The sequence below is a fragment of the Photinus pyralis genome, unplaced genomic scaffold (assembly GCF_008802855.1).
Source record: "Photinus pyralis isolate 1611_PpyrPB1 unplaced genomic scaffold, Ppyr1.3 Ppyr1.4_LG5, whole genome shotgun sequence".
NCBI lineage: Eukaryota > Metazoa > Arthropoda > Insecta > Coleoptera > Lampyridae > Photinus > Photinus pyralis.
In genome coordinates this window covers 17,172,004-17,185,386 of record NW_022170596.1, presented here as the reverse complement: position 1 = coordinate 17,185,386, position 13,383 = coordinate 17,172,004, and the positions used below count along the sequence as shown (strand labels likewise).

General features: G+C 36.0%; 1 protein-coding gene across 1 annotated transcript; it reads right to left on the bottom strand.

Moving 5' to 3' along the window:
* Nucleotides 1–1,454: 1,454 nt before the first annotated feature.
* LOC116170274 lies at nt 1,455–2,906 on the bottom strand. Its single transcript, XM_031486551.1, has 5 exons — nt 2,900–2,906; nt 2,250–2,332; nt 2,032–2,199; nt 1,834–1,983; nt 1,455–1,622 (listed from the first exon to the last, which is right to left on the bottom strand). Exons 1-5 carry the CDS (start codon nt 2,904–2,906, stop codon nt 1,455–1,457), a joined length of 576 nt encoding a protein of 191 aa, XP_031342411.1.
* Nucleotides 2,907–13,383: the final 10,477 nt, after the last annotated feature.

Below are 13,383 nucleotides of genomic sequence, written 5' to 3'. Positions count from 1 at the left end.
TGGCACTGGGGCTCTGAACATACATTAGGGCTTTAGATCTAATTTGATTTATTATTACATTTATGAGATCGTGAAAAAAGTCAATATCATTCACTGAGGAGAACTTATTTAAAATGATCAAGATCTTAATAATTGGGGAAGTTGTGTTGCCAACTGCAAAAATAGTATTATTTTTCCTTAGCTTAACAATAATGGTACCTTAAGCTTAATTTCTTGAAGTAATTCGGGAGAGTTTAACAAATCATGTAAAATTTTGAACACAAAAATTGTGGATGCAATCAACCGTCGGGTTTCTACGGTGCATCCCTCCCGGCGATGTACATCCCGGCGACGTACACCCCGGCACCGTTTTCGCGGCGACGACCTATCCCGGTGACTATTACTTTGTCGGCAATGCGACGACCTATCCCGGTGACTATTACTTTGTCGGCAATGCACACCTAACCACGTCTGTCCAACTCCATTTTCTTTTTGTTTTTTTTTTGGACATAAACAATGATATACTGTAAAAGCGGTTATCAAATTAGGTACCGAAAGTGGTTGTTATGGTTGAAATATGTAAGGAAGCTCAAATACGCCGTCTTGTTAACACAATTGCCAACGGTGCAAAGGACGCATTTACCTACGCAGATAGATACCAGAAAACTTTACCTAACTATAAATGGCATAATTTCAATTTGATACTATAGTCCTTATTCAGATTGTATTATATCTCGAAAGGAAAAATCACACTCTATACAATAACAAATAAGAAAACTTAATTCCGGTCAATTGTTTCAATATAATAAACATAAATTACACTTCATATGTTTACCTCATCTTAAATGTTTTCCATCCCCCCGATCGCAGAGTTCAAATTGCTGGGACGACCGAAGCCGGGATGCCCATCGCCAGGTTTAGATGGCCGGGATAACCGAAGCCGGGAAGTAAATGGTCACCGGGATGGCTTGTGACCGGGAAATCGGTGCCGAGATGGTCATCGCCGGGATGACCGTGGCCGGGGTTTCTAACCCCGTTGTATTTAAGCCGAAAGTACTATTTAAGTAATTAAGCTGGGTACCGTAAGAGATCAAATGTGGATAATTGTGCGTAACCTAAAAAGTTGCACACGGAATACAATTTGAAGACTGACTATATGATTTTTCGTACAGTTTGAAAATAAAATCGAAATTATTAGTACGAGGGGGCATTTTAGTTTTGGTTTTGTAACTATCGTTACACTGTTTCGCACAGTTGGTCGTCTATTGTAGTGTGTCCTTGCAGCTGTTCGTTCTCCCGTTCGGACTTTTCCTGCATGAGGACGGTCTTCCGCGCCAAATAATAATGTAAACCAGAGACCAATAAAAGTGTAATAAATATCTGAACAATACCATAAGTTTTCATTTTTCATTGAAACATTTGGAATAGGTACTGTCTGAAATATTAGAGACCTCTCACTCGTCACTTTTGACGAATTAGTTTGGAATCTTAGGTTGCCTATATATAGTGACGTAATAATCAACATCAAACAGAAAACTATCACGATGCATTCCTGTGAATTGCATTTTGTATTGCCCGTCTGGTATTCCTGGAGGAAATCTTTTAACGTTAGGCTTCCAATTGCAACCATAATATCGTACACCCTGAAAAAAGAAACATAAGTACACATACAAAGCTGTCTCTGGCCATTTCTGACGATAAACCATGATGGCCGTTCAATAATCCTTATGGTTAGCCATTTGTCACAAAAAACGTATGACCTCTCCAACATTGCAAAAATTCTTACGAGTTACGACATAACTTGCAAGTGATTTCGCAGTGTCTCTGGTAACCCGACTTTGCCAATTGACATACCTTTTTTAAAGGGCACACATTTAGGTTCCCAAATGGATAATCTCCTAAACCCATAATGCGTTTTTCGAAACAGTCACAAAGTGAAATCTGAAATCGCAAGGGAAAGACGCGATATTGGTTGGACAGAAACAAGTGCGCTTGTACTATGACCTAAAAGAACTATTTAAAATTGTGTAACTTTGATTGATAGTTTGGTACAGTTACATCGTCGCCGACACAGTCAAATTTTAATGATATGGTGCCATTTGTGGCAAAAGCAGTGCGATTGTATTTGAAGGTGTTTACGCTAAAATAATTTATTAGCGTTTTATTGAAGGCGGTCAGGACGAAACGTTCCTTTTTAATTTCGTACTCCTGTTGGTGAAACTAAAATGAATCATTTTTACTCTCTACATGTTTAAAACGTTGTAAAATACCTTAGAAAGTAAATCTGAGGTAGTTCCTGTCCCAAGCGTAAACAGTCCGATCGTGAATAGGCTAAGTCTCGCCAAGGTGTAATCTGGAAATAGTAAAAAGGTTGTGCCTTATTTACATTTATGTTATATAATTTGACATGTTTAAGGAGGGGGTAATGTTGGGAGCCCCCTATGCTTTACTACACTTTGCATTTCACCGCGAAATAAAATAAATAATCTGAGCAGTGGATAGGTAATTGTAACTGCAGGTGCATATTATGTTACGTCGACCAGAGAATTTGAGGCAAATGTAAAAGCATTCTCCGTTTACTTTAGGTATTTTTACATATCTAACTTTACTTTTACTTTTACTGTCTTTAGTTGCAATCTCCCTTAACTCGTTCATCTATGTAATATTCCACAGATCATTAAACTCGACATGCTTGGCAAGATTAAGTAAGCTAGTGCGACAGTGAGGGCGTGCCTGATGGATACCGTCAAGAACGCGATATCTCAAATGCTTCCAAGGTGGCCACTTCCTGGTGACCCATCGAGAGCTGGGGTCACTGCAACATCACAGACCGTACTCTTTCATGCTCCCATTTCTAAGAGACGGCATACCGTAATTGCTTATCTTAATTGTAAATTAAATGTATCACTTACGAACTCACCAAGCATTATGAAATATTGACGGGCGTGAATATGACTGCTAAAAAACACGGCAATTTATGTATTTTGAATGATTTATTTTATTGATTAGCAGATAAAAAATTAGCTAATGCAAACTATTGAGCAATTTGGAGCACCTTATATCACATACTAAACCAGTTTTACCTTTAAAATGGTATACAAAAATCTGGTCTATAATTCTTTCATCTGGCATTGAACCCGGATGTAGGAAAAAACTGCGTCCATCCTCCTCAATTATTTAATAATAATATAAAATACTAAATTGCTAACGCACTTGTCGCGCCGATTTGTTCCTGACATTTTCATAAGGTCGATTCGAAACGTGTAAAAACGCTACCGGATGGAAGCTTATACAGATATTTGCTTACCTCATCTCATCAATATCATTATAATTAATTGTTTAATTAATTCAAAAAGCGCGCACATTCGTGTAAGTTTTAATTGCAATTACTGACACCTGTAGCCGTGTTTAATTTGAACAATTAATCGGTATTTTAGTTAATTACTTTATTTGGAAATAGGACTACTCGAAGCATTATGTAAATAACCGTGTAAATGAAATGTTAAGGCTGCCCACACTTTCCCTTAATTAATTTGTTAAATTTGTTATATTAAATCAGATTCGTTTGGGTCCATTTAAATTTCGTGACATTGTTAGCATTTGCACAAGTTGCAAGGTGGTCGAGTTAAAAAACGTTTGAAAGTTTTTTGTGCGTTAGTGTAAATTTGGTGCTAATCGGGCGTTATCCCAAAGAACAATTTCGTAGTTTAGAGCTTGAAAAAGGGTCAAAAGGATAAGACAACAACGAAATATGAAACAGAGATGAATAATATATACCATTAAAATATATGTCGAATTTGTTATATCATATAGAATCAAATTTCTGGTTCGTATCTTTTCAAAAATTGCAAGGATAAAAACGGGCACACCAAACAAAATCTGATCCGTTCATAGGTAATATCATAATTTGCTACTCACATTTTACCAAAAATCGAGAAGCTGGAAGGGGCCATGGATGGTGGGAAAAAAACTAACCGTAACATGAAATGAGCACTAACTGGATGCTACAACAATTTCGAGCCTTTAGAGTACATCCATCTTCCGGGACTTAAGGAATCCGAGTCTTTTGAACAATTGGAGTGCTTACAGTCAGCTTTCAGAGCTTTCAAACTTCAGAATATTCAGAATTTGTAGTCTTCCATTTCCAAATCACTTTCATTTCCAAAAAGTGGATTTTGCATACTCTTGACGACTACATAAATTTTGACTCGGCGATATCAATGCAATTCAATTATATTGGAAAGACTTCCAAACACTATGCACTATGCAGATTAATTAAATCTACAAGGGTCGAAGACTTGCATGAAACAAAATTGAACCTCTACGGCATTGGCAATTTTGCTGTGACAATTAATTTCTTATTTGACCAACGGCTAGCTCGGTATTGAAAATGTTTTTCTTCAAAACCTAATGCTCTGGTTTGATTAAATTCGAATAAAAGGGCATGTGAACTTAGTTGATTGAATTTAAGTAAACAAAGGCGATCAAATTCCATGTCTCTTTTAATGTTATTTAACTTAATATATCGGTTTGGCTCATAAAAAGAACTAAGTATGTGTAGAAAATCTGGGGTTTACGTTTAAAATTTGATATCTTTAATTTGACAGAAGATTATTAGTTTGAAGGGGTACGTGACGCTAACAAACCCCCCAGGTACGATCATGAAATTGATAAAAATGGATAGAGGGCACCACGATTTCAATTAAAAAAATTGCGGAAGAAGCCCTAAACTTTCCACAATCTTAATTAAAAGTTCACTTCATTTTCTGAAAATTTGGTGTTATTTTACGTATGTTTCGTCATTCTCAAGTTGGCGAAACTGAAAAATTTTATGTGACAGCTTTTTTTTCATTTATAAACAAAGTTGACAGTTAATTTTTGTAGGAGGTTATTTATCTTCTTCGTGTATTAAATTGAAATATGCTGGGTTTAACGTGTATATATTAACAGATAATGTAATAAAAGTAGCGTAACAGGTATAATATGCAATACAATTTTAGGTTTTGTTCGACTTATACACCAAATAAGCGACACTTCCGTGTCACTTGAGGATACCATTTAATAACACCACTTTTTGAAGCGTATACAGTCTCAACTTGAATGCATTAGGAAAAAGGAATGTCTTAGAGAAGGTTACATTATTGCATCTGGCAAAGATCGACTTCTCTGTATCGATCACCGAAAGGGGAAACCCGGGCCCTTCCCGCATGTTTCATATACCAATTCGTTCGTATCGACTGCCGATTAACTTTAAACGCCTTTTCCGTATGAATCGCTGCTTAGCATACAGTAGAGAGGGCAAGGAATATCTCATGTAGAGAACTACTTACTGCTATTATGGTATAATAATTAAAAACACATGTATAATATTGTATATCATTGTTTAACGTTTATTTAATCATCTTAAGAAATTAAAGTTGGCACTCAGGAATGTTAAGAACACCACTACCAACTGAAAAACAATCATGAAATTTCGAGTAATATAACCTCACTTTCGACGAAATGAATTGAACATTTAATTAAGATTGTAGAAAATTTAGGGCTTCTTCCACAGGTTTTTTTATTGAACACGGTGCTCTCTATTGTTATTAATTTCGTGATCGTACCTGGGGGGCTTATTAGCATCACGTAACCGTTTGAAGTTCATCCGCTGACATGAATGTAATTTTATACCTGGTTGTGGCTACGGTTTTCAAGATGCAACATAAAAGTATATTATATATAGACCAAGGTAGAAAAGTCTAGTATTATTGTACTGTTGTATGATTAGTACCAAAACTGCTCAGTACTTAACAAGTGGCCACCCTTGTACACTATTCCCCTGATCAAATAATAAAAATGATTGATTATTGCCCTTTTTCATTGCACGTTTACTTTATTAACGAGCTTCTAGCGAGTTTATAATTTTGCGGTGTCTGTCCGTCCGTCCGTCCGTCCGCCCGTTAGCACGATAACTCATAAACGAATATACCGATTACGATGAAATTTGGCAAGAGGATTCTTTATCAAATTTTTAGATCGGAGTTCGTGAATTGGCAATGTAGACCAAAAAATAAATTAGGCCCTTTTGACATCTCCGTTAATTATGAACCGAATTGCATGAAATTCAATATGCGCATAGCTTTAGCCATATAAAATACAATTCCAAAAGTTGAGCCTAATCGATCAGTATTCACAGTGCCCTTTGCGCATCTCGACCATTTACAGACCGAATTGCAAACTTTCTTATTTATGAAGCTATTTAAATGAAATTTGATACATAGCCACTTGGAATAAAAACAAATTTAACGCCAGTTCAAAATTTGGTTTTGCGCATGCGCAGTGCCAACTTTCTTATTTATGGAGGCATTTAAATAAAATTTGATACATAGCCACTTGGAATAAAAGCAAATGTAGCGCCATTTTCCAATGTTGGTTTTGTGTAGGATGTGCTTTCTTATTTATGAAAGCAATTAATTGAAATGTTATACATATACAAGCAAAACTAACATCAGGTTTAAAATTTGGTTTTGCACATGCTATAGCCATATCGAGGAGCTCGTTTGCTATATTTGTTTAATTTATTTATACAGTTAATTAGCTTGAGTGTTGCGATTTAACCCTTTGGATCCATAGCCTCTGAGCTTTGAATCGAGCGCTTTTACAAACACGAAATCTTCTATAAAAACGTATTCCTGTGCGTCATATTACGGTGTTTGATATCGAAATTTTGCATTTTCACTTTACGCAACTCTCTCGTGACTGCCCGTGTAATGTTCCACGTCTCTCAACTTCTTTCCTCCCACAACATTAATTTCTCTTAAAGCTACGCTCTGTTTTACAAATATAAATCTTTCTTTCGGTCAATAAAATTACCAGACACTCGAATTGCCAGAAGCCGCGGAATATCCTCACCTGATTCAGATGGATCGTCACATTCAAATGCCCAGTGAGGACCGTACTCGAAAACCAACCGCCAGAAAAATACAAAAAAGGCTCCCCTTACAGCCAAACATGTTTTTTTTTCTACAAAATGAACAGAACTTCTTCAAGATAGGTTTACTCCCCAAAACCCAAAACTGATTATTAACGAAATATAATGCGACTTTCCCATTTCGTTAAAGTTAATTTTTGCAACCGTGATATGTTTCAAAATGTTGCAGTTTTTGGAGGTTTTTGAGTTAACTTGCGAACGGCTGGACGGACCTACGGACAGATTAACGGTCAAACTTTAAGGTTAGTGAGGTTACTGTTAGAGAAGCTGTTCCAAATACTGGCGTTACTTAATACCAGACCTACCAAGCATTAAATATTCAATGTAAATTGACTCATCCTCAATAAAATATTGGGTACAAAGGTAAAATAACGTATGGAAACCACAATAACATGGTAACCCGGTCAAGAGGGGAAACAAACAATAGTTGAGGCAACCGACGCTTAATTAATATAATTATCAAGTGGTTGACTTGTATAACCTTCTTCAAGGACCCAGTAGTAACTTTCCCCAACAAAACTTTCACGAGAGTACCAAACAATCATCATGCAGTTTTGAAAAAACTGCGTGGAAATGTGTTGATGATTTGTTCTTGGCACACCCCTAGAAGTTCCCTTAACATTTGCAAGGGAGTTCGCCAGCAACCCGCTGTCTTTGGTGGTTTGTTGTTTGGTACTCTCGCGAAAGTTTTGTTGGGGAACTGGATCTTTGGAGAAGGTTCTGCAAGTTACAAGCGTAAAACAGACCCCCAGCAACCCTCTGTTATTCTTAGATGACGGTTCGGGTCTGCGGTGGTTAGACAATGAAATGCTGACGTAACTGCATAACCAGGGCAGGCAGGCATTTAATCCGTGACGTCATTATTTCATAATGTGGTTTTGACTGTGTGACGTTATGCTCGGCCAACTTCGCAAAAATGGCTTGATACCTATGGTTCTGCTTTCACACAGGAATCATTTGTATTAGGTGACGAATATGTAATAAACGATAAAGGATTTGCTGTGTTTTTTACTTACAAAAAGTATTTTTTTAGAGACTTCTCATCCTTCATATCTTTACTAACTGTAAAAAAGCAAAAAAAATAATTCTTAGGGATGCCGCGAAAGTTGTTTAATAATTTCGATGTGTCGCCAGGCAAAAAAGTTTGAGAAACGCTGAGCTAAAGAATAGTGATGGTCCTTCGGAAACTGCTTACAAGTGGGTAGAGGTAACCCAAAGTATACAAAAAATGAAAACATTACAAAAACTTGTTACGAGGTGTCTTAAAGAAGGGCCAGTTTGCGCACCATTAATCGAGAAAGGTTATTAAATTTTCTGGAAAATAGCTACACTTGGGAAGTATTGGGAACATTATCGATAACAAATTCGAGGCAGAAAATAACGATTACGCAATGAAGGCCAAACATTTGAGGAAAAATCAAAAGCAATGGAAGTAGAAAAAGATATTGTTGTGAGACCTAACCTACACTTCTGGGAATCCCACGATTTCCCTCTAACTAGCTCAGTTGTAATTAAAAAAAAACAAATTTTTACCCTCAAGGTCCAGCTGGATTCTGCCACCCTACAGCATTCCAACAATGACATAAATAGGTGGCTTAACCAAATCCTTAAATTCCAATATGAAACTTTACCCCCAGATTTAATCAACTTGAAACAAAGTAAGAGACGCCGACAATTACCTCTCCTTGACTCTAATAAACAAAACCTGGATTGCAATGACTGGTTTAATTTCAAACAAAAAATTGCGTAAATTTCTGTTTTACAAATTGTTACAATTTTAAACAGATAAATGACACACACACAAAAAAAAACAAATTACTCAAACATTACAAAAAAAACAAGACAAAACAAACCACTAACTACTACTTACTTTTAAAATTAGTCCGAGAAACGTACTCCGATAAAAAGAGGTAGGTATCCGTACACAAACACGCAAACCAAACACTCAAACACCGACGTCTTCTCTCTTCGGGTACCCACAAATTCAAAACTTCCGTGTTTCCGCAAAATAAAAAAAAAACAGGACGACGACAAACTTCTTAAACTTCTCAAAAAATTCTTCTTAAAACGGCACACATAAAATTCAAATTAAACCTGGATCCACTACGCAAGAAACTTCCACAAAATTCAAAAAATAACGTAACCGAAGAAGCGCCGGTTGGCTTTGTCACGACCAAAAAGCCCCCACTCTCCTCCAAAATTTTCTATTTAAGCCAAAAGCCCTTCTCCTTTCTTCAACATCCAGCCCGCCAATCACGCGAAGCGTCCATTTTTCAACTTCTTGCTAAACGGCACGTACGCCCGGCAATTCTGCGAAGACAACCTTATCTCTACTTCGCGCTATACCTCGTTAACGGCAAATAAAATTTAAAAAGAAATTTACATCGAAAAAAATTCTAGGAATAAAATAAAAACAGAACACTTCTAAGAAATTGAACCAAAACTATAACATGAAATTTACGCAATTTTTTTGTCTCAAATTATTAATAACCCCCCCCGGTTAATTAATTGAACTAAACAAAATTGTCACATCCAGACGCTCTATAATTTCTTTCAAGTTACAACTAAAACAAAATAACACAACAATATAAACCAAAAATGATAAAGGTGGTTTAAAAGAAAACCAAAAATCGGGCATAGAACATAGGTAGTTTACAAAATATAAAGAATTCTGAAGGATGTGAAAGAGGCAACCACCAAAACCCCAATAAAATCATGATGGGTACAACGCTACCCTAAAATAAAATCTAACAAAAACGTCTTCATGCAGGGCTTTTTGATATTCAAAAACTTCCAAAACTTCTGGTGGTATTTGAGCGCATGTTCATAGAAATTTGAGTACTTTGTGTAAGTGTAAAATCCCGAAAACTGCATTACAAATCAGCTAAGATAAAATGTAAAACTACTTGTAGTTGACTTAAGGTCAGAACTTCCTATAGGAGTGCAAAGTAATGGATACACATTTGTTTTGCAAATAATACGGAACATGCGGAGTATTTATAATAATAGAAGCTAACACATTCGCCATGTTCAACCACCATAAAGAAAATATGCGCATACTGTACAGGCGTTTATATATTTATGTATTTTCAGATATCTCGACCCGTAAACAATGCAGAAATACTATGTACCAGTTGGAATTGTTGAAGAAATTATTGTTTATTTAGTTTGCAAATACGTTCGCACTCGTGTCGTTGTATATACGCGGTGCAATTGGCTGAAATCAAATGTTAAAGAGATTAAAATCGTGCAATTTATTACAAAACTTTTAATAAATTTGGTAGCGGCAGTAGAAAGTAAAGTTAATGTTGTTATAATGTAAGACGTGGCCTTTTACCGGCGACCAGTTTTATTATGACTACTCGATAATTGGATAGAAATAGAGCATGCAATAGACATGATAAGTTATCTGCGTTTAGAAACGTCAAGTAAAGACGTGCGAAATTTCACAAACGTACACTTCTAACACCGTTTCAAATTCCTTTAACCATTAATTACAAACGTTTTCCCTTGCCGTAATTTATGTACAATGTGTAACTGGCCGATATTAATTATAATAATCTTTAAGATTAGTGTTGACAAGGATAGGAATCCTCTTAACGATATGATAAATTGCCTATTAATGGAAAAAAATTCATCTGGGATTTATTGCACGATTTGTGAAAAATTTCGAATTCAAAGTAACGTTACTTCATTCAGTGTTACGCGCGTGGTATTGTAAATCATTGGCGAATGATAAGGAAACTTCAACGACAATAAATCAAGGAGAAAATATACAAATGGGTGGTTGTACTTGCAACGTAAAATAGTACCTATACAATTACAAGTTTTGCTCTTAATTTAGACCATAAGGTAACCTGGACAATATTAGGTTGTAAATTTAAAGTACGTATGTAGATTGGAAGCAAAGTTTTTATAATTTTGCATACCATAAAAAGCTTCTTTAAAAAACGTTTTGGAGATATTTTCAGTGTTATAGACAAAATGCTCAACCTGTATGCATACACACCTATACAACGTTTTACTTACTTTTTATACAAAAGAAAAGATATCAGCATTCAACAATACTGGGCCCTTGAAATTGGCTGACTAATTATTAAAGTTATAAAATCTTGAACCATACGGTAATCGTAAAATCCTAACCAAAATCATGTTGAAACGAATTCTTCTGGTAATGATTATTATTTCAAAGGGAATATTTCTTGAATACAGTGGGTTCGAATTCAGTGGGTTTTTTACAGATAAATGGTAATTTAACTTACAAGAACATGCTTTGCGTACACTGCGTTTAATGAACTTTGTTAATGTTTAGTATAACTGGAGAAAATCCTCAGTAAGCACTTGCACAAGAATTTCTAAGACGTCTCTCACAATGAGGCCGATTGAACTTGGTTTTTATGTTGAAAAGATCAACAGTTTTAGTTATAATTTGGTCACTTGATACGGTTTGATTAAATTTTGCGAAATTTATTTACTGCGTAGATTGCAACGTAAAGATTTTCTGTAACACTTAATTATGAGGTTCTGTTAGCATATTTAGTTCCGTATTCCGTGACCCGATAAATCTATTGAAAGCCGAGAGGAGTAGAATTTAAAACACCCAGTAATTAGAAATCTCGATATTTACATACATTTGAGTCATTTAAGAAATTCAGCAGCCTTAACCACCTCTAAAATTCCAAAGAATTAATTTTTCAATTAACGCCTGTCGTAATTCTGGGTTCGAAATAAGAAAAATTTAACATGAAAACTCTTGTCTCTTGGGATGAATTTGGGCTCGATTAAACACAAGACTAACAATTTACAGATGAAACAAATCTATTCAACATCAATCACACAAATAAGGTGAAAAAAAGAATGGCACTCAGGGCCAGATAACACCACGCAACAAGCTTTCGATTAAACAATGTTTTAATTATCTTAAGTGAAATAATCCTTCTGATACGTTCGAGACTACGATTTTCAACAAACAGACGCACTAGTACGTAGCACAAACACTAAATGGATGGTGCTTCGGACTTAACTTCGCTTAAAACTCGACTTAAACGACACTGATTTGTATAAGCCCTTTCATGGTGGAAAACTCCCTTTAACTGATAACTTAAAGACCTTAAAGAAAGGCTTCTCTTCCGCGACAAACGCCCGATAACCATAGGATTCCGACTAAACTTCTTCGTAAAAGTGAAAACACTCATCCGCTTAACTCGGTTACACGTTCACTTTCAACACGACGTAGAGACAGTTCTTTAAACACTCCCTAGCTTTGTTCTACACAACCTTACAGTTAAACAAGACATAATGTCTTTTCAGATACACTCAAATACGGCAATACACCAAAACAAACGGTTACGTTTCAAACATCCACCACCTTTTTCCTTTCATTTTCCACTTCCGCATCCACTTCCTTAATGCATGGTTTACACTCTACGATGTATGCTAGTTACGATTTATCGTAGTGTGTAATCTAGGCCTAACAAGTTAATGCGCAGAATAATCTGCACCTATGTTAAACTTCGGCGGGAATACGTCCTTATCTTGAAACTAATTAGCTTTCGCAGCGATAAGAAAACTTCTCGTCTACGACCCGAGAAAAACATGAGATAATATTTACAAATACTACGCAAATAATCCCTAACGAATAAAAACTCAAAAAGTAAAAAGAAAATAGTTACCAATGAATGAGTTTGTGATTAACACGGGTGATTTCCGCAGCGTTTTTTTCTGTTTTGTATGGGTATGAAGTTACGGGTTTCGTAAGCAGAAAAGAAGAGCATTAAGTGATGATTGTCCTGTACTCGACCGCAATCGGTAGATTCAGGAAAAGTGGCGGATACTATCGATACGGTACTTACTACTTACTCAACAGTGCGCAAGGGTTTTGTTAATTCGAATCGAAAATTCTCGCACATCTCTCGTGACAGTTTGAAGCATGTTACGACGCTTATTATTTAGAAAGTTTACGTTTACGACACGAGCGAGCTTGCCAGCGAGTGGAGCAACTGATTCCGTGTGAATAAAGAGTTCTTTGTGTTTTAGATATGGCGTTGTACGGTTATCATTTCCAATGTCTCCGATGGTTGTAAGGATTGCGAAATCTGTGAATTTTTTTAAAAGATATATAACGCTATAACTATAACTCTATTCAAAAGTATCGAAAAAACACTTTTCTAAATAACGTTGCGAACTGTTGAATCACGAAGAACGCCCCATCCCAAAAGATGTCACGTATACTTCCATTTTTCGGTTCAGGAAGTTGAATTTTCCATAGAGAAGTCACAGAAATGTAAGATATTGTGGAGGAAGAGATGTATTTCTGTTGAAGACCGCATTTGCGTGTCCCGGTACTACTCGAATTACATGTTTCTTGCATAGGGTTCAATGTTTTTGTTTTTGTCACGTTACTGTACCTGTGTACCTATACAATTTAAGTT

What these genes read in the sequence shown, in the direction of transcription:
- LOC116170274 (XM_031486551.1), bottom strand. An exon ending in CCTCAGATTTACTTTCTAAG is followed by an intron (nt 2,200 to 2,249) that starts GTATTTTACAAC and finishes GATTCATTTTAG; the next exon opens with TTTCACCAACAGGAGTACGA. An exon ending in ATGTGTGCCCTTTAAAAAAG is followed by an intron (nt 1,623 to 1,833) that starts GTATGTCAATTG and finishes TTCTTTTTTCAG; the next exon opens with GGTGTACGATATTATGGTTG.